General features: G+C 44.8%; 1 protein-coding gene across 5 annotated transcripts in view; it reads right to left on the bottom strand.

Moving 5' to 3' along the window:
* The window catches only part of LAMP3 (lysosomal associated membrane protein 3), a 40,736-nt gene extending 22,151 nt beyond the window's left edge, over positions 1-18,585 (bottom strand). For 3 of the 5 annotated variants that reach the window (XM_078068570.1, XM_078068566.1, XM_078068561.1), the window contains exons 1-3: positions 18,355-18,585; positions 10,957-11,702; positions 9,783-9,911 (exon numbers count right to left, since the gene is read on the bottom strand). In XM_078068570.1, the coding sequence (XP_077924696.1) occupies positions 9,783-9,911; positions 10,957-11,702; positions 18,355-18,403 (924 nt within the window). In that variant the 5' untranslated portion in view covers positions 18,404-18,585. The remainder of the gene's footprint in view (positions 1-9,782; positions 9,912-10,956; positions 11,703-18,354) is intronic. The other 2 variants (XM_036106464.2, XM_036106465.2) reach the window with 1 other exon arrangement.
* Positions 18,586-19,148: the final 563 nt, after the last annotated feature.

The following is a 19,148-nucleotide window of genomic DNA, read 5'->3' as shown; positions in this document are numbered from 1 at the left end:
GGGTTTTTAAAAGTAGGTGATTTACAGTTATTATTTGTAAACATTCATTAGAAAACTATCCACAAGTAAGAGGTGCAAAAAAATGATAGAGCAACGAAAATCAGAATCTGAAATTGAATTACCTTTAGAAGTTCCAGGTCTAGTCATAAAGAAATTTAATAATAATAATCTTGACTATATTCAAGTACATTTGTGTATTATTTGTAGGTAAAATGATGATTCCCTACACAATATAAGGGTTCTAAAAATCAAACTGCTTTAGTAAGGTAACTGCTACTGATACACTCAACTCTAGATCCTATAATTTGTTGAATGGCACCTACCACATACTGGCTCCTTACCTCGTGCCAGGCACTGGAGCAGACACTGCTTTGCCAGGCCTTACGTAATCCTCACAGCAACTCTGAGAAGAATTAGAGGCTCACTGACTTGCCCAAGGTCCCAGCCCTAATAGGGGGCAGGGGAAGATATGACCCCAAGCTTCTTGCCTCCACGTCTAGCATTTAACTTCTCTTATATCCACTCCAGACCAGGCATTGCTCTAGGTCCTAGATAAAGAATAAGACCCGGCTCCTTCCTTCTTGGGTCTCAAAGGCAGGGTGAACAATATGCTTGGACCATCCATTTGATTTCGAGAGAACATCTGTGACCCAGGCCCTTCTTCGGTCGTTTTCACAAACCATTTATTCAGGCTATTCTTTATTTGGCGTCCTTTTTAGTATATAAGAGACCTGGACTTCAGGGCCCCAGGTCACTGATACAAGACCCCTGCCCTATCCTAAGAGCACATAGGATCCACTGATGGGATTTAAGCAAGACAGTGACATGAGCATGAGTTGGTTTTTTGAAATTGCATGGGTTGCAGCATGAGATTCCTTTAAGGAACAGCAGGAGAACAGTGATAAGGCCAGCTCTGAGCAACATAGGGTACGTCCTGGAATCTTCCCCTTCCTGTGGCATCTCCTCGATCTATCCTCACATAAGGAAAGGCTTTGTATTTCTACAAAGGCTTCACAGTTTACTAAGTGCATGCTGTCACCTACATTGCCTCCTTTGATCCTCACAACAGCCCCCTGAGACAGAATAAATATTATCATCCCATTTTGCAGCTGAGAACAAAGAGGCTCAGAGGAATTAGGCATCTACCTCTAATTCACATTGTTTGTAGGTGACACAAAGCAAAATCTGGTCTACAGGATCCTGCCCTACATTTTCCTCCATGGGATATATGGGCATGGACAAAAAATTCATTGTGCAAGAACTTTCTTTCACATTCCCCGAAATGCAGTTGTCTGTATTTAACCATCTACCGGAAACAGGACCAGCTACACAATTTGTGGGGTCTGCTATAAAACCCAAATGTAGGATTTCTTTTCTTTTCTTTTCTTTTCTTTTAAGATTTTATTTATTTATTTGCCACAGAGAGAGAGTGAGAGGGAACACAAGCAGGGGGAGTGGGAGAGGGAGAAGCAGGCTCCCCGCTGAGCAAGGAGCCCGATGCGGGACTCAATCCCGGGACTCTGGCATCATGACCTGAGCTGAAGGCAGACGTTTAACCGACTGAGCCACCCAGGTGTCCCCCAAATGTAGGATTTTTTGTTCAAAAATCATTGAAGAATTTCAAGAGGTGACAGCAAAGCTTAAACCAAGCATGGGCCCGGCTGACTGCACAAGTCACGTGCTCATGAAGCCAGCCCTGATAGGAAGGGCCATTCCTACTCCCCAAGAACTAGTACTGTCTAGGGTAATGCCAAAAGTGAGGCTTTCCAAAGCAGATTGCAGAGTGCTCACATTCACTGTGAGTTCACCTTTTTAAAGATTTTAAAAATTTATTTATTTGAGAGAGAGAGGGGGAGAGAATGAACAGGGAGAGTGGCAGAGGGAGAGGGAGAAGTGGGCTCCCCACTGAGTAGGGAGCCCGACTCAGGGCTCCATCCCAGGATGCTGGGATCATGACCAGAGCTGAAGGTAGACACTTAACCGACTGAGTCACCCAGGTGCCCTGCTGTGAGTTCACCTTAATGACATAACAGGAGCTCATATCCAGGTTTCCTTCTATTAGCCAAATATTTCCTGGGCCTGAGCTTATGCCCATGGTTAGGATAAAGGAAAAGCATTTGTTAGGTGAACTCATGTAAACAAAAGCACAGACAGATGTTTAGTTTCCTTGAGATTCCAAATTTTATATAATTTATGCTACTGATACCAAATGAGTCTTATCTAGACAATTGTGCCCGCTTTTTCTGTAGAGTTTTGGAATAGAAATGGAAATAGGAGAATAGAAATAAAATTGTCTTTTTCTTTTTAAGTAATCTCTACACCCAATGTGGGGCTTGAACTCACAAGCCCGAGATCAAGAGTCACACACTCCATGGACTGAGCCAGCCAGGCACTCCGAAATTGTCTTTTATTTAAACTAGAACAAAGCATTTCTTTTTCGACTCGGAAGTTCAGAATTTGGCATAATTTGAATGGTAGTAGGGCTGAAGTTTATTCTATAAAGGGGGTTGGCAAGCTTGTTTATGTAAAGAGCCAGATGGTAAATATTTTAGGCTTCATGGCTCTGTGTAGCTGACACTCAATTCTGTCATTGTAGCACAGAAGCAGCCATAGACCAATACATACACAAGAGAGTGTGGCCACCTTCCAGAAAACTTCATTTATGGACACTGAAATTTGGATTTCATATGATTTCCAGGCTCCACACAATTTCCTCCATCCCCCACCAGCCATTTAAAAAAGTAAAAGCCATTCTTAGGCTGCAGACTGTACATTTTTTGGTGGCAGCCTGAATTTGGTCTGGGGGCCACAGCTTGTCAACTCCTGGTCCTCACCATCAATGAAAAACCAAGTTGCAGAACAAATCACTTGGTTAAAACAAAAGCAAAAATAAACTACGGGGACTTCATCAAGATAAAAAGCTTCTGCACAGCAAAGGAAACAGTCAACAAAACAAAGAGGCAATCTACAGACTGGAAGAATATATTTGCAAATGACATATCAGATAAGGGGCTAGTATCTAAAATCTATAAAAAACTTATCAAACCCAACACCCAAAATAACAAAAAATCCAGTCAAGAAATGGGCAGAAGACATGAACAGACATTTCTCCAAAGAAGACATACAAATGGCCAACAGACACATGAAAAAGTGCTCAACATCACTTCTCATCAGGGAAATACAAATCAAAACCACAATGAGATACCATCTCACACTGGTCAGAAAGGCTAAAATTAACATCAGGAAACAACAGGTGTTGGAGAGGATGCGGAGAAAGGGGAACCCTCTTATGCTGTTGGTAGGAATGCAAGCTGGCGCAGCCACTGTGGAAAACAGTATGGAGGTTCCACAAAAAGTTAAAAATAGAGCTACCCTACGACCCAGCAATTGTACTACTAGGTATTTATCCAAAGGATAGGAACATAGTGACCCGAAGGGCACCTGCATCCCAATGTTTATAGAAGCAATGTCCACAATAGCCAAACTGTGGAAAGAGCCCAGATGTCCACTGACAGATGAATGGATAAAGAAGATGTGGTATATATACACAATGGAATACCACTCAGCCATCAAAAAGAATGAAATCTTGCCATTTGCAATGACATGGAAGGAACTAGAGGGTATTATGCTAAGCAAAATAAGTCAGTCAGAAAAAGACAAATACCATATGCTTTCACTCATATGTGGAATTTAAGAAATAAAACATATGAACATAGGGGAAGGGAAGGAAAAATAAAATAAGATGAAAATCAGGAGGTAAACCATAAGAGACACTAAGCTCTAGGAGACAAACTTGGGTTGTTGGAGGGGAGATGGGGGGTGGGGGATGGGTTAACTGGGTGACAGGCATCAAGGAGGGCACTTGATGTAATGAGCACTGTTATATGCAACTGATGAATCACTAAATTCTACCTCTGAACTAATAATACAGTACATGTTAGCTAAATTGAATTTAAATAAAGACTTTAAAAAATTTTTTTAAAAGAAATGTTATAAAGAGAGCAATTAACCTCCTATTTGGGAGAACAAAGCTTTACTAAGACTTTTTTAATACCAATTTAAAAATATCTTTTTGTTCCCGTGTAACCTAGTTTGACTTGTCAAATCATTGTGAACATTCCAAAAATTTTATTTTTTTGCTTATTCAGTAGGATGGGGAAAATTATAACAGGACTTACCTCTTAGTTTGATGTGAAGATTAAATGAAGGAATCCATGTAAAAAACTTATCACAGAGTCTTCACTCAAAATTTTTTTTTTAAGATTTTATTTATTTATTTGACAGAGAGAGAGAGACAGCGAGAGAGGGAACACAAGCAGGGGGAGTGGGAGGAGGAGAAGCAGGCTTCCTGCTGAGCAGGGAGCCCGATGTGGGCCTCAATCCCAGGACCCTGGGATCATGACCTGAGCCGAAGGCAGATGCATAACGACTGAGCCACCCAGGCGCCCTTCACTCAAATTTTAACTGGTGTTATTCACAATGGTGACAATAAATGAGATTGCCCCTTCCCAGTAAACCTCTCTCACTGAGCTCAAATGATCCTTTTTTGTCTATTTCTCAGAGCTCAGATCTACCACAAATAGAAAGAGAGAGCAAGCAAGTTAAGCTTCGACAGCCCTACTCATCAAAGAAACAGAGCTGAAACCTCAGCCCTGGGGGATGGGAGACAGGTGAATACAGAGGAAGGGGTGGAGGGTTTGGGAACTCCAAGCAGATTCACACTGAACCCAAAGCGCAAGGGAGATTACATGCTACACATTATGCAGTTTATAGTATCTGCTTTCTCCTTTGATACCCACAAAGTGATTCTCTGCCAGGCGTTTTTTGCATTTGGGGTTCAGGTTGGAGAGTGAGAAAGATCTACCATGCCAGATTCTTGAAAACAAAGTGAAAATCCTTTGTGTACCCATCAGCGTTGCCAAAAGGGGCTAAGGACTCCTAACAGCTAGCTGTGGTACGTCAGCTCTTATGGTGTGTCCATGGGAATGCACCTGTTGCACAAGTCCCATCCCCCCATTCAACCGATTGGGTGCTGGACACAGTGGCTCCTCGTCACCAGTATCTAAGAGCTCAGCAGTATCTCATCAGAGGGGCCCTAATTCCCCAAGGGACCTAAACATCCTCCTTAGCAAAGGACCAAGTCCAGAGCAAACCAGCCAATCAATCTGCTCTGGAAGGCATACCAATGACCTTGAGGTCCAGGGTCCTCTCCCTAACTTTAGCAAAATGCATTGTGGGAGTTTCATAGTCACAGATGTTCAGGATGTGGATTTTTGTCTTCAACATCAATCATGCCTTTTCTGCTCAGCATTGTTGTGACTATGTCAAGAAACCTTTGCTCTGTATATAGCAAAGGGAAGCCAAAGAGGCTACTTCTTTGGAGCTGCTGATCTACTTTTTGGCAGCTTGGCTAAGACTCTCTGTGAAATTTAGATTCATTCCTTTATTGATTCATTTCCTCACCAAACAATTTGCTAAAGATATACTTATGTACAAAGTCAGGGCTGGGCACTCTGAGTAAATCACAGACACGCCTTCAAGACAGCAAAATGTGCAATAAGTGCATTAATGGAGGTCGGGGAACAATCAATGGAGGGTCAGGAAACCTAAAGAAGAAAGCCTCCCAGTTTTACCTGGGATGGAGGTGGGGGCTGGGGCAGTGGGGAGACTTCACAGGGTGAAGATATATGAGCCATCTTAAAGCATGAGTGCAAAAAGGGCTGGGGGTGGGAGGGGCATTCCAGGCAGAGGGGAAAGCATAGGGGAAAATGGGACATGACATAATACAGCATACTGGGGAAGCTCTAAATAGTGCACTCTGAGGGTGTTTGCATTTGAACACTGATAAGAGTTCTCAGGAGTCTCTCAGTTAAGAGAGCTCCAAATACCCCTGCAAGGCTCTGGGTAAGCAGCAGGGTGGTGGGCAGCATTAGCTTTCCAGACCTTGGCTGGCCAGAACACCACCTGGCCTGGTACCACAACCCCCTGCCCCACCGCCCCACCCCCACCCCACTGATTTCTCCCATGTCCCATCCCTGAGTCAGGGCTGGAAGCCTTGAGCTGCCCTGACAGCCAGGTGGATGAGAAAGGGGTAGTGTTGAGCATGGAAAAATAAACTCTACACAAAGTTACTAAAAGATGTTCTAAAACAAGGAAGGAAGTTGTGGGGAGTGGGGGAAGGGAGGTCTATTTATCTTGCACCTGGAGAGCCTGAACAACTTTCAGTTTGTCACCTTAATCAAATGAGACACTGACATGGAAAGGTTTTCAGTTCTTTAAAAAACGAAATGAGAGAAATGAGAAAAGAGACCCACCTCTCCTAACCCCGCTATGGGCCAGACACCATGCTCAGCATTTCCCGATACGCTAGCCTGGTTCACCTTCACAGCACCCCAACAAAATTGGTGGTTAGCCCCATCTCATAGAGGAGGAAACAGGCTCAGAAAGAGAGCTAGCGACTTGCCCGTGGTCACATATAAATGACATGGATAATTTAAGTCTTGATTGAACAACATCAAGGGACAGTTTGGGAGGCAGAATTTTCTTTACATTTCTGTCATTGGCAGTATTTCAATTTTAAAAATTACATATTATGGTCCATGTTTTGAAACCTGGAACTATATATAGCCTATATTTCTTTTATTTTCTCCCATAATGTCTGGCTCAGTGTTCAGGACGCAATAGGGGCTCCATAAATTCCTATTAATAAATTGTTAATTCAGGCTTGCTTACCAGCATCCATTTACCATTCTCCAACTTGGTTCTCATGTATAACACTTATGATGTCATAACTAACATAAATTATTTTCCAAGACTTTCTTTTTCTCTAGAGCGGTGGTCCTTGACCAGGGGTGATTTTTCCCCCCAGGGGACATCTGGCAATGTCTGGAGACATTTCGGGTTGTCACCAATGGGCCTGAGTGTTGTTACTGGCATCCAGTAAGGAGAAGCCAGGGATACTGTTCAGCATCCCACAAGGCACAAGACAATCCCCATCACAGACTTATCTGGCCCCAAATGTTACGACTATTGTTGTTGAGAAATGTGGTCTAGAGGGTAACTACATTTGGAAAAGTGGCTGACAGAATTGCTGAGGCCATTTCTCCTGTGGAAGAAACAAGATGGCTTCCCTGTTTAAATACATTTCGCACAGACCACTTGTTAGGGCAGAGCATCCACAGGCCACGTCTGGCTTACAACTGTGTTCTATTTGGCCAGCTTTGTTCAAGTTTTCAAAAAAATGTGTTGCCAGCATTTAAAAATAAAAAGATCTGGATTTCTGCCTTGTCTTGAATAGTCAGAAGATCTGACAACCCTGGTTTCTTGTGACCACCTGAGAGAGGTGATATCTAAAATATCTAACAACTGACACGGTAGGGCCGTAGCCACTCAGAATGTGTAGCCGGTCATCCAGAATGAACGTCCACCATAAAGGACAGTGACAGTCCCCAGGGAGGGAGGCCAGCCCAGCCACTGGCCCCTACCAGCCGGAGCTGAGGAGTGGCTGCCCCCTCTGGGGAGGATGGGCACGTCCTACCCCTCCCTTGTGTTTCCTCACTTCTGAGGCTTGCCTCTGTCGTCTCATTCCTCCAGCATTTTTCCTACGCAGACTTAATGGGAAGATGAAGTCTTCAGCGAAAGTAGGACAATAAAAAAGAAAGACGGCGTGTTTCAAGGGGGAAAAAATTTTACTAGCCTACTTCTCTCCTTAAGTTCTATACTTAGCCCCTGTGATCTTTGAATTTGTGGTTACTATTTTAGCTTAAACAAGTTCTCTTTTAAAATGTGGAAATTCTCCTGAAGGACTAAGGCTGGCGGGAACTTTTGCTTTCTATAAGCTTCTTTGCTTCCCTGTTGTTGTAGAGCTAAGGTCAGCTGCTTGAGGAATTGGTGCTGGGGAATGAAATGAATAAAGTGAATTTGGTTGGCGGGACTCAGGCAAAGCAGCTAATGCAAACTTGGGGCCACGGATAGTGGCTCTCCTTGCTTCTTCCAGAAGAGGGGTGGAGGGGAGAGAGGCCCTGCTGGTCCTTCTAGCTCTATCTCAGTACTCATTTCCTACCCATACCTCTGGAGACACAGAGATTTCCAGAAAGGTAGCGGTTCGACTGTTGGGTGGAGTTTGATCAAACAGAATCCAGTCTGAAGGTATTGGAAAGGCAGGCAGAGAGGGCATCAGGAGACAGAGGAAAGGAGCAAAAAGAGACATTGAAAGGTGCCAGAGAAACTCCTGCAGGCCTGCCTAAGGCAGCGGCCACTGTGTGCTACAGAAAACGCTGGGGTTTTCTGATGCCTTCAGACAGTTACTCACATGGGCAGGAGTGTGGGTGGAATCAGGCCCTGAGCTAAAGCAGAGATGTTTGTGCCTCTACCCTCTGCCCTTTTGCTGAAGTGACTTTAAAAGAATTCCTGACCCCTCTGTAGGTTTAACCTCAGTTGTCCAGAAGTAGAGCACATATTCTTCCCAGAATGTCCTTCTGGTGTGAAAGAATATGTTTTTCCCATTTGATACTGAAGGGAAACCCCTGACTTCTCCAGTGCATCTCTACCTTAAGGAGAACCATATGCACAAGGAGGATAAAGCCTTTGACACCAAGTTAAGAATGTCAACACCCTTTATTGAACATTGTTATATACCAAGCACCGTGCAAGACAGTTTACATATACCATTTCTGATTCTCCCAAGGGTCCCACTAAGGAGGTGTCATTATTTCCATTTTATAGATGAGAAAACATGCCCCAACTAGTCCAAGATCATGTGGCTAATCAGTGTCATGGCTGAGAGCCAATCTTGACTTGTTTCATGCCTATGTTTATGCTCATTCCTCTCCAAGCTCTGCCACCCAAGACCCCTCTAACTTCAGGGGTCACATTCAACAGGTAAGAAGGAGGCCCACACCAAGTCCCAGCTGCAAGTGTACTCTCGGCAAGCATGCCGCCCCCCCCACCCCCCCACCCCGGCCAGCTCTTACTTGGCCTATTTGAACGACACTTTGGGAGAAGCAGGGATAAGGCTCTCCTTTGAGAGTGGGATGACCAACGTTGTATCGCCAAGACACTTACCCACTTGAGCCACTGTAATCATAGCTACTGGCTCTTGAACATCTACTTTCCAAGTACTGGACAATGCTCTTTACAGAGGTGATCTTTAATTCCCTTCCCCCATTTCTCAAGTGTTCAAATAAAGCTCAGACAGGTTAAGTTGCCTGCCTGATGTCACAAGGAGAACAGTGACAGAGTCAGATTTCAGCCAAGACTCTCTGACCTCGTGTCCATCGTCTTTCTGCTCCACTCTGTTGTCCATCCCTTTTGTAATATGGTCTGGAATACCCAGTGCCTGGTTAGTCCCTGAATCTTGCCTGCCACAGTTGGAAAGAACCCATGGTGACATTTGATTTTGGTCTGAGAATAATCCTATTTCTGTGTGCCCACTGGGAATTTCAATGGGTCTGTTGATCTGTATAACTTCCTCCTTTGGGTGGTTTGCAAAGGGCACCTGTGGCTGGGTTCCCCAAGGCCAAGTCTCCCCTCAGAGGCACTGAAGCCCTTCTTGGGTTGCACGGAGGAGGCTTAAGGGGTTAGGAGGCAAACATAAGATGTCGACACTTCCCTCTTCTCCATCTCCATGCCCCTCATTCTTATCGGGGAATATCTCAAAAGGCTCTGAGATCTACTTCCTTTGGAATTTAAAGTGAAGTGTGGGGTTGCACCACCGGGCCCCAGGGTGAGGGAAAGGGAAAGCGATGCTAGAGCCAGTTAGTATGAAGGAGCTCAGCCCTCACCTTCGTAAATGTGAAATTCACAAAACCGCCCTGGAAATTCAAGAGAAGGTTGGATTTTCGGTAGCCACAGTTCCCAGAAGCTTGAGTTGCGTTAGGGTCGATGCTGAAGTATCTCTGAGGTGAAAACACCTAAACCAAATAAAATAGATCAGATCAATGAGATATCAAAGAAAACTCTAGCTAGGGAACCAGAAGCACAGGCTAGTAAGTGAGCTCGAAACTCAAGTCTAGTGCGTGTTCGCTCGAAAACTTCCAAGTCCCCAGAAAACACCTCTCATTCCCAAACTGCTATGTTCAAAGATTGTTTATTTTTTTCAATTTTTTTATTAACATATAATGTATTATTTGTTTCAGAGGTACAGGTCTGTGATTCACCAGTCTTACACAATTCACAGCGCTCACCATAGCACATACCCTCCTCCCCAATGTCCATCACCCAGCCACCCCAACCCCCCTCAGTTTGTTTCCTGAGATTAAGAGTCTCTTATGGTTTGTCTCCCTCAAAGATTTTTTAAAGGAGTTCTCCCATAGTAAGAGTCCTCGATAGATCATTTATAGCCAGTCTTTTCCTGACATACTGCATAGAATTTAATTTTCGTTAAATTAAACATGTTACAAGGTACTACAGGAAAGATCTTGCTGTCTAATGTACTTCTGTTTCAAATGAAAACCTGAATGTGGAAGTTTCATAAAACCTGTGCAGAAAAAGAAAGTATTATTTTTATGGTGATTCCTTTAGTAAATCGAATAATCTTAACCCCACCGCCACCCCTTCTCATCTTCTTGTTAACCTGGGCTTTTGATACTACTGTCGCAGCTGGCTGGAACCATGGAGACCATGCAAGCCAAACCCCTCACTTCACAGGAGAGTTGCTGAGGCTTGAGGTCAACACGGAGCGCACCCCAACACTCTGTCCATGTTGGCTAAAAGTGAGAGGTGTGCATAGTTACAGGTTTGGTGTGTGCCTTCCTCTAAGCAGTCTCTATCAGTTTTTATTTTTGTATGTTTTCTAAAACAGATTCATCTTTTAATGGAGCACCTTGGAGAAAGAGGAGCTTGCAGCCCTTTATTTCATTAAAAGACACAAGATGCAGGGGAATGCCTATTCTCAGCAAGACACACCGTACTCACACTTTTTGAAGACAGTGTTACAGTCCTATGGCCCCAACTTACCGACTCTGTGTCTTGAACCGTTAGCTCTATCCCCATCTCTGCTTTGATACAGAGCCTGCTTCCATTTAGAACTTGATAAATTCCAGTCTTGGCTGACGAAGCCCGAGGTGCAAGAGTGGGTCCGGAAGCCGTGGTGACAGGTGGGGCCGTTTGGGTGGTATTGTGCGCAGCTGGGGTTGGGCCTGGGGCATGACTGGATTGAGCAGACTTGTAACTGGTTGTGCTGTTATGTAGTGGGGTGGACAAAGTTGCTGGAAGGGCGGTCTGGTGACTGGTTTGGGTGCTTTTCCCAGTTGTGTGGCTGACAGTTGGTGGGCTGGTTCCTGTCATATGTGCCGCTGGAGGGACGGTGGTTGGCGGTGAACCTGGGGCTGCACTGGGGCCAATTGTAACCTCAGTGACTGGAGCAGCCGTGTGGGAGTTATTGGGTGTGGCCAAGGTTGTGACTAGGGTGTGGGGTGTCGGGCTGGTAGTTGGGGTGCTGTTTGTAGCTATCAAGGAAGTTGTTACCAGAGATTTTACTGTTGTATGTGTGGTTGGGGGCTCAGAGCTGGAGGGTGGGGCAGCTCTTTGAGAGGGGACGTGACCATCCATTGATCTGGCTGCTAAAGTTTGGCCAGGGACTTGGCGAGTTAGTTGCAGGAAAGGCTTTGCTGTGGCCTCTGCTGTTGCTGCTATTGTAGGTTGATAGTCTGCGGTTTCTGGAAACATTTTTGCTCTTATTTGACTGCCATGATGCAAAATCCCTGCAAATTAGGAAATAAAAGTGTTACCACACTAAGAATTCACATTGGTTCCTCCCTCGCCCACCCCCATTTTGATGTTTCTGCCCAACAAATTAACACGCATTTATTTATTTACTTTTCTCTTTGACATAGTGGCTTTATTGCCTTCGTATATACATACACTCAGAAATGTGATTGCTGGATCACATGGTAGTTCTACTTTTAATTCTTTTGGAGATAAACATGATTTATTTTATTATTTCCAAACATGCTCATTTACTTTTAATGAGGAATGTGCATATATTTATATTTGGGTGAAATTTATAAGGATATAACAATGAAGTGAAGATCACCAAAGATTCTACCACAAGGCCACAGCTTAAAAGTTTGGGTTGCACCCATGTTTTTTACAGGGTTGTGATCACACTGCAGATATTCTTCTGTGTCCAGCCCCATTGTCTGTACAGGGTGTGGTACTAACACCGCGAAGTGGTCATGCTTAATCTAAGTGCGGATGCCCCCTCATTCCCCATCTTCCAGTGTGAATCCAGACAGCTCCAAATGGAGAGTGGTCCTGGGTGGGGTGCCGCTGTGATGCCCTGATAGAGCTGGACAGCATGAATAGTGGTAATAAAGACTTACACAGAGTTGTGTAGTTCGCATACAATCATACAATCCCAGGTTTGAAAGGGGTCTTAATGATCATCTAGTCCAAACCCTAATCTGGTGTCTGAATTGTACCTACAAATATTTGCCACGTGTTCATCCAATCGATGCATAAATACCTCCGAGGATGGGAGATTCGTTTCCCTTCCATTTTTTATTTTGCTGTCAGTTTTTGCAAAGAGAGACCAGTTCTTGTCATTTCTTATTTCACCTTTTGAATGGTCCAGGCTTTCTCAAGTAGGAAAGAAAATTAAGCCATAATTGCTCTGATGCATCTGGTGGGCTGTCCTTCGTAGTTTGGCTCAAACGCCAGATCTTCAGAGAGTCTTCCCTCACATCCTTATATAAAATAGCTCCCCACCCCACAATTCCCCATCACGTGTTATATTCATTGCCTGCACTAATCACAACTTGTAATGATATGAGGGGATGGTATTAACATATTTAATAGTAAGCCTGGCCACACAGCGTGTACCAGCAGAATAACAGCCCTGATTATATGTTTATTTATTGGTTTATTTATTTAGACTGTGCATCTCTCCCACTAGATTAAAAGCAACCTCAAGGTGGAGATTGTATTTTTTTTTCACCACCAGTACTTATGCACAGAAAGTGTTCAGTGCATATGAATTGGATGAATAGATAAGTGGATGAGTAAATGAGGATAATAGCATTGTAGACCTTCTAGGATTATTGTAAGGCTCAAACAAGTTGGTTTAAGTGAAATCTTCCTGGACCATCAAGCATACCTATAGTGTGTGTTATTGTCACAGGTTCTCTCCTGGGACATTCTTTAAGGGTGGAAGGGTTCTGGCTCTTTTTCAACCAGAATAGTTCTATCCTTGCCTCGTCCCAAGCACATAGCAAATCCGAAAACTGAGCAAAATGCAGATGATGTTCCTTGAGAGTTTAGAATCAGTCACACGGGAGAGATGGCTCTGTCTCTTCAATGCTTTGGTTTCATTGTATTTGCCCATTGTATTTACACTCACTGGAGTTGGAGCTCCCCAGTGCTGGCCAGTGACTTGGGAAAACATGGGTAAAAGGGAAAGGAGATCACTCTATGCTGGTGTTTAGAGTCCTGAAATTCACATCTAATCAAAATCATCCATAAACTCCTTTACTATCTCCCTCTTTCATTCATTATATTTCTAAGTGGTTACTTTTACTATAATAATAGCAATAAAATGTCCAAGTTATTGGACACTACATGGCAAGCCTCAGGTCAGGGTCATCTTTCACCAACTCCTCTCAAAAACCCTCTGATGGGTTCTAACTTTATCAACCTTTCAGATGAAGAAACTCAGGTTTAGAAAAATCCCATCAACTTGACCATAATCCCACAACTAGTATATTCTGGAAGTGAGACATCTAGTAAATTTTGGAGGTGAGACTTGAACCCCTGTCTGAACCAAAGCCTGCCCTTGGATTTGGTGTGGGTGGAGGTGGTGTGCATCACTGGGAAGAATGGTGAGAGAAGAGACAAAAACAGAGAAGAGAAGAAGAGTAGGGTGCCTCTCCAGGGACGCCAAATTACCAGACCCTCATAATGATGGTCTTTGGTGAGGGTTTCAAAAGCTTATGTGATAAAATAGTGATTATTTTCCAGAAGAGAAGTTCTAACTTCAAGCCCAGTAGTAATGCTTATAAATTATTTCTGCACAGCTGGCTTGAAAAATGAGAAAGACAAAAGCACCAGTTCAAATTGCCTTGAGTAACCTTTAAGAAAGGCTTATTAGGGGCGCCTGGGTGGCCCAGTCGTTAAGCGTCTGCCTTCAGCTTGGGTCATGATCCCAGGGTCCTGGGATCAAGCCCCGCATTGGGCTCCCTGCTCAGCGGGAAGCCTGCTTCTCCCACTCCCCCTGCTTGTGTTCCTGCTCTCGCTATCTCTCTCTCTCTCTCTGTCAAATAAATAAATAAAATCTTAAAAGAAAAGAAAGAAAGGCTTATTAATGACATTAAGTTATGTGAGACTATTACTAAATGGGTTTTTTTGTATCTAAAATGTTCATTTGGATAATTTGAAATGTATGATACTTGAGAGTTGTGGATTTTATGGACTGTAGGTTTTCCTGGTAAGCCTTCATAAAATCACTATATGTGGACACTTTATGCCTGCATTGTAGAACTTGGAGCAAGATTTTTCCTTTCAAGATTGGTATGAAGGTTGACAATTGTGAAAGATTTATTTTCACAATTCATTTGGGCTAAATCTGAGTTGCTGGTTCCTCAGTCATGACCCTAACAGAAACCCCATTAAGTTTACACTATTACTATGGAGAAAGAGAATTCACTCCCAGATGGACTCTTGAGGAATATCTTGTGGTGGTAAGCAAAGATTGCTGCAGAGAACTCTGGGAGACTGGAAACCACTAGCCTTTTGTTCTCTTGGGTGGGGGGTGATCATTAGATCCTTCAAAAAATCTCACAATGCACGGTATATGCTTATGAACTAAAGCAAACCTTTCTCAACTGAGTAGAATATCCTCAACTGGGTAGCACGCAGCCTCCAAAACAGGACAAGATGACTCATGGTACCCATCAAGATGTATTTGGTGCACAGGAACTATTTATGGGGTGGCTAAAGGTGATGGCAATCATGGTGTCTTGATACAGTGTGTGGTTTGTGGTAGGCAGAAGGCTGGGCCAGCAGGTGGCTGGACCAAGTGTCAGAGTGTGTTACAGATTGAACCAGAGTGTGTTCCCAGATAGAACTGGGAAATATTGTTCTAATAATCCTCTCCTTCCCTTCTGCGGCTTCTCTCCTCCCCTTCCCATCTCCCGGTACAAGTGTGGGGTATAAAAGATGGGCAGGTAATTAGATGGAAAACTGATAGGAGTAGGTACGCTGTGCATTATAATACATTCTAGAATGTTCATATGTTAGGTAGTTAATAGAAATAAGGCTCTGAAAAATACTCTATTTTATAAAGTCTATGTATATGACCACACAGTATATGACCAATCTTTGTCAAAATTGGGTCACAGTTCTTAAACAGGACCTTTGACTCTGTAAAGGTTAAGTTCGCAAGTCTGTCTGACACCCACAAAGAGGGTAGTGGGCAACGGCAGGACATAGCTCAGAATCTGTCTCAACCCTTCCTCTACTCAAAAGGACACAGCCCTGGAGTTCACATGCTGATTTGTCAAACCCACACCCCAAATCCTCTAGCATCTTCTCTCCAGGATTCAGGAGACTCAGCAAACAAGTACCCCAGAACCTAGACCCATTGCTTGGACTCCTCTAGATGATGAGCTGCAGGAAGAGGTGCGAGAGGGTTTGGATTCCCCTACAACCTATAGAAGGAGCTGAGAGATGACTCATCAGCCCAGCCCTGGGAAACTCAGTGACCATGAAAGGGTTTTTTTTTCTCTAGGTACTTCCCGGATGGCTGGTCCTTCCCAGATAGCCTTTGTTTGGTTTCCCTGCCACACCCAATTCAACAGATATGTAGGAGCTTCTTCTGAGCCAGGCTCCTTGCCAGGCACTGGGTCTTTGTTTTCAGGGGCTCAAAGCCTTGTGAGGCGGACACATAAGTGGACCCCATTCCTCGGTGTGACAAGCGTTATTATAGAAGGAAGCCCTGAGTGCTATGAGGTGGGGTGGGGAATCCAACACCAAGACAAATTCTTTAGGCAGACAAGAAAGTAAGTGGTATCCCAGGCAGGGGGAAAAGTATGTGCAAAGACACAGGGTCTTCAGAGTCTGGTAGGTCTGGAGAATAGCAAGGGGGTAAAGCATGATGGGAACATAAGGAGGAGGGAGGTGAGGTGAGGGGCCAGCTGGGAATTGGCCTGGCAGGTCTTGGAGGCTACCCTTTGTCTGCAGTTGGGAACACAGTTGGGAAGTAAATGTAGCCCCGTGGCCACACCCAGGGGCAGGGAACTGAATTTTAGCCCCCATATACTTTCTCTGGCACCTCCCCAGGGAGCAGAAGCAGCCCCAGTTGGGTGCAGCAGGAAGACGGTTTCTGGATGTGTGAGGCAGCAGGGGTGGGCCCTTAGTTAAGATTCTGTTTACAGTTTCACAATTTAACCTTCAATCTTTTAGTAAAAAGATATAAATCTTACCTGTTACTTTCTGTGGGACTTGAGATTCAAAGAGAACCCTCATACAGAAGTGGCTCCAGTCCCGTGGCACAGACTGCTGGTTAACTACTCCCAAATCCAGCCTCCCCTTTTTCCTTAGTAACAGAACCACAAATTTAAGCTGTGCACTTGCTGCCCAGAATAAGGAACCCTACCTCCAAGACTCCTTTCCATCTGGGTGGGAATGTGTGACTGCATTTGAGCCAAAGCAGTAGAAGTGATAGGGTTATGTGGGCCTTCTGGGAATGCTGCTTGAGGGGGACTCCATCACCTATGTGACCACTCTATTGCCTTTATGTTTTCCTTTTCAAACCAGCCTGCAAATTGTATGTGATGGCTGGAGATCCAGCAGACATTTAGAACCATGAAAAGAACTTGCAGGTGGGAGTCACACATAGGAGGGAGAGTCCACGATAATGAGCTCCCACACCGGACCTGGGATGGATTCTTCTGGACTTGTTTTCACATGAAAGAGAAACACACATTTATCTTGTTTATTTTGCTCCTATTTGTCTATTAGGAGCAGCTGAAGCTAAATGTAACTGATACAAATTTAAATCCCCTCATTTTGTGGGGGAGGAATTTGAGACCAGGGCAGCAAAGTGAGTGGATAAAGATTACAGAGCTAGTTTACCTAGAAGCTATGTCTCTCCTACCAAAATGTCCAATGGTTTTTGCTCATCTCCAATTCAACAAGTATGTCTTGAACCTATGCGTGCAAGGCCCTGAAACCAGGCTTCCTGGATGCAAATCTCAGGGCTGCCCCTTGCTAGTTGAGGGACCACGAGCAATTCCTTAATCTGGAAAATGGGGACCCTTCACACACTTCGTTCACTTGGTTCACCCTGGAGAATCTGCAGCTCAGAGAGAGGAGGGCAGCGGGGTATTTCCTGTCCACCTCCCCGGGAATTACTGAGCACTCATTGCATTTCTGAATCTGCTAGTCATCTGCTCACAGGTCACTGAGGGTGACTGCTAGACTGAGATCTTTTGCCTTTTTATTAGCTTAGATTTCGCCTTTTGCCTCCAGAAGAATGTGAAACTATTTCTGAAAATGCGGCAGAAGTAAAACAGCCACAGATTAGGACACTGGCCTGAACTTTCACCCAACTTCCTGACAATTCATGTCACAATCAAGTGCCTCTGCATTCCCCCCATTGAGCATGTTAGCGGGGCCATGTGGTTCCCTCACATGTTCAACTCAGTGCTTCTGGAAGGAATTGTGAATTAACCAGCAACTAGGTAATGACACACAAGAGGACTCAATGTCCTAGAGAGAAAATGCTCTTTGTGAAAGCAGGGGGTGGGCACAAAAAATAATCATTAAAAGCCCAGTTTCCCAGACAGCTTCTCTGACCTGAAGTATAATAGTAATGTTTTAAAAAAATCTTGACTCCTTAGCTTATACCTCTCTGAAATGGCACAGCTTGCAAGACCACATCTCATTCATCTTCACAATTCACTGTTTATGTAATGCAAACATAGCACTTCCGTTCAAGCAAAACAGGAAAAGCAAGACATAATGCGCTTAGCAAGAGTCCCGTTTCTAAAGTCTGGCTCAGTTCTCCATCTCTTAAATCTACGTGATTTCCAAAACTCTCCCTGCCAAGGTGCCCAGAACCCATCCGGGAACCAGGTGCAGTGTGACTGCCTTCTGGAGTTGACACCTCCTCTGCCTGACTCATGGAAAACAAGCCCAAACCGTGAAAGCCCTTGGGAGAAACAGGAAAGTGTGCTCCATGCATTTAAGGTAATAAGGAGGCGGTCTCCCCAAGCCAAATACCCACAGTAGCTGAAGCCATATGGCTATTCTCCAGGCTGTCCTGTCTTCCCTTGGTCCGTGGCACTAGAACGCATTTGAATCAAAATAGGACCAGAGTTGGCAGGGTCACCATGGAAAGCCACGGGTGTCACTCACCAGCCAGAGACACGAAGAGCACCAGCACTGCAGACAGCTGCCAGGACATGACTGGGGAGCCAGAGAGAGCCGCTGCCTCACCAGGGGCCCGCTCTGCTCCCGTTCCGCTGGCGCGCTCAGCACCCCTCAGTCTTCTGAGGAGCACGAGGTCAATTCCAGGGCAGGCTCCAGGAACAAAGAAGATACCTCTCTTCACCCCTCATTCACTCGTGGCAGAGAAACCAACGTCACTTTCATTATGACGAGTAGCTGAAACGCCCTCCCAAGGGGTAGGCTGAGTGGGGAGGGAAACCAGAAACCAGAAGTGGCCCTTGTGTGAAAGCAGCCACATTCATCTCCGCCTTTAGTGTTTGTGAGGGGTGGGCAATACCCCTCCCCCCTACTCCAGCCGACGGGAAGGGCATCTGAGACCATTTCTCCACAAGAGATGGAGGATCTGTGGTGATGCCAGCTTCTTTGTCTGAGAAGCTGGGTCTCCATTTTTCTTTAAGATCTTGAGTACCTTTCTCCTCAGCCAGGAGAAAAGCAACCCCTGAGTCATGAGGGTGAGCAGGAGTCTGAAAACTCAGTGGCGAGAGCACTGTCTCGAAAAGTCTGAGGTAACCCTGCTTTATGCCCATGACCACCTCACCTTGTAGGGACCAGAAGGAGTCCGAGCTTAGGAGTCAGGGAGAGCTGGGTTTGAATCTGGTCACCACTTGTATGACCTTGGGTAATGTCCCTGAGCCTCAGTTTCTTCTGCTGTATAACAGGGATGATATTGCCTACTCCCAGGTTGTTTACCTGGAACACAA

Source organism: Halichoerus grypus, chromosome 1, assembly GCF_964656455.1.
Source record: "Halichoerus grypus chromosome 1, mHalGry1.hap1.1, whole genome shotgun sequence".
Lineage (NCBI taxonomy): Eukaryota > Metazoa > Chordata > Mammalia > Carnivora > Phocidae > Halichoerus > Halichoerus grypus.
This window is presented reverse-complemented; position numbering and strand designations above follow the sequence as displayed.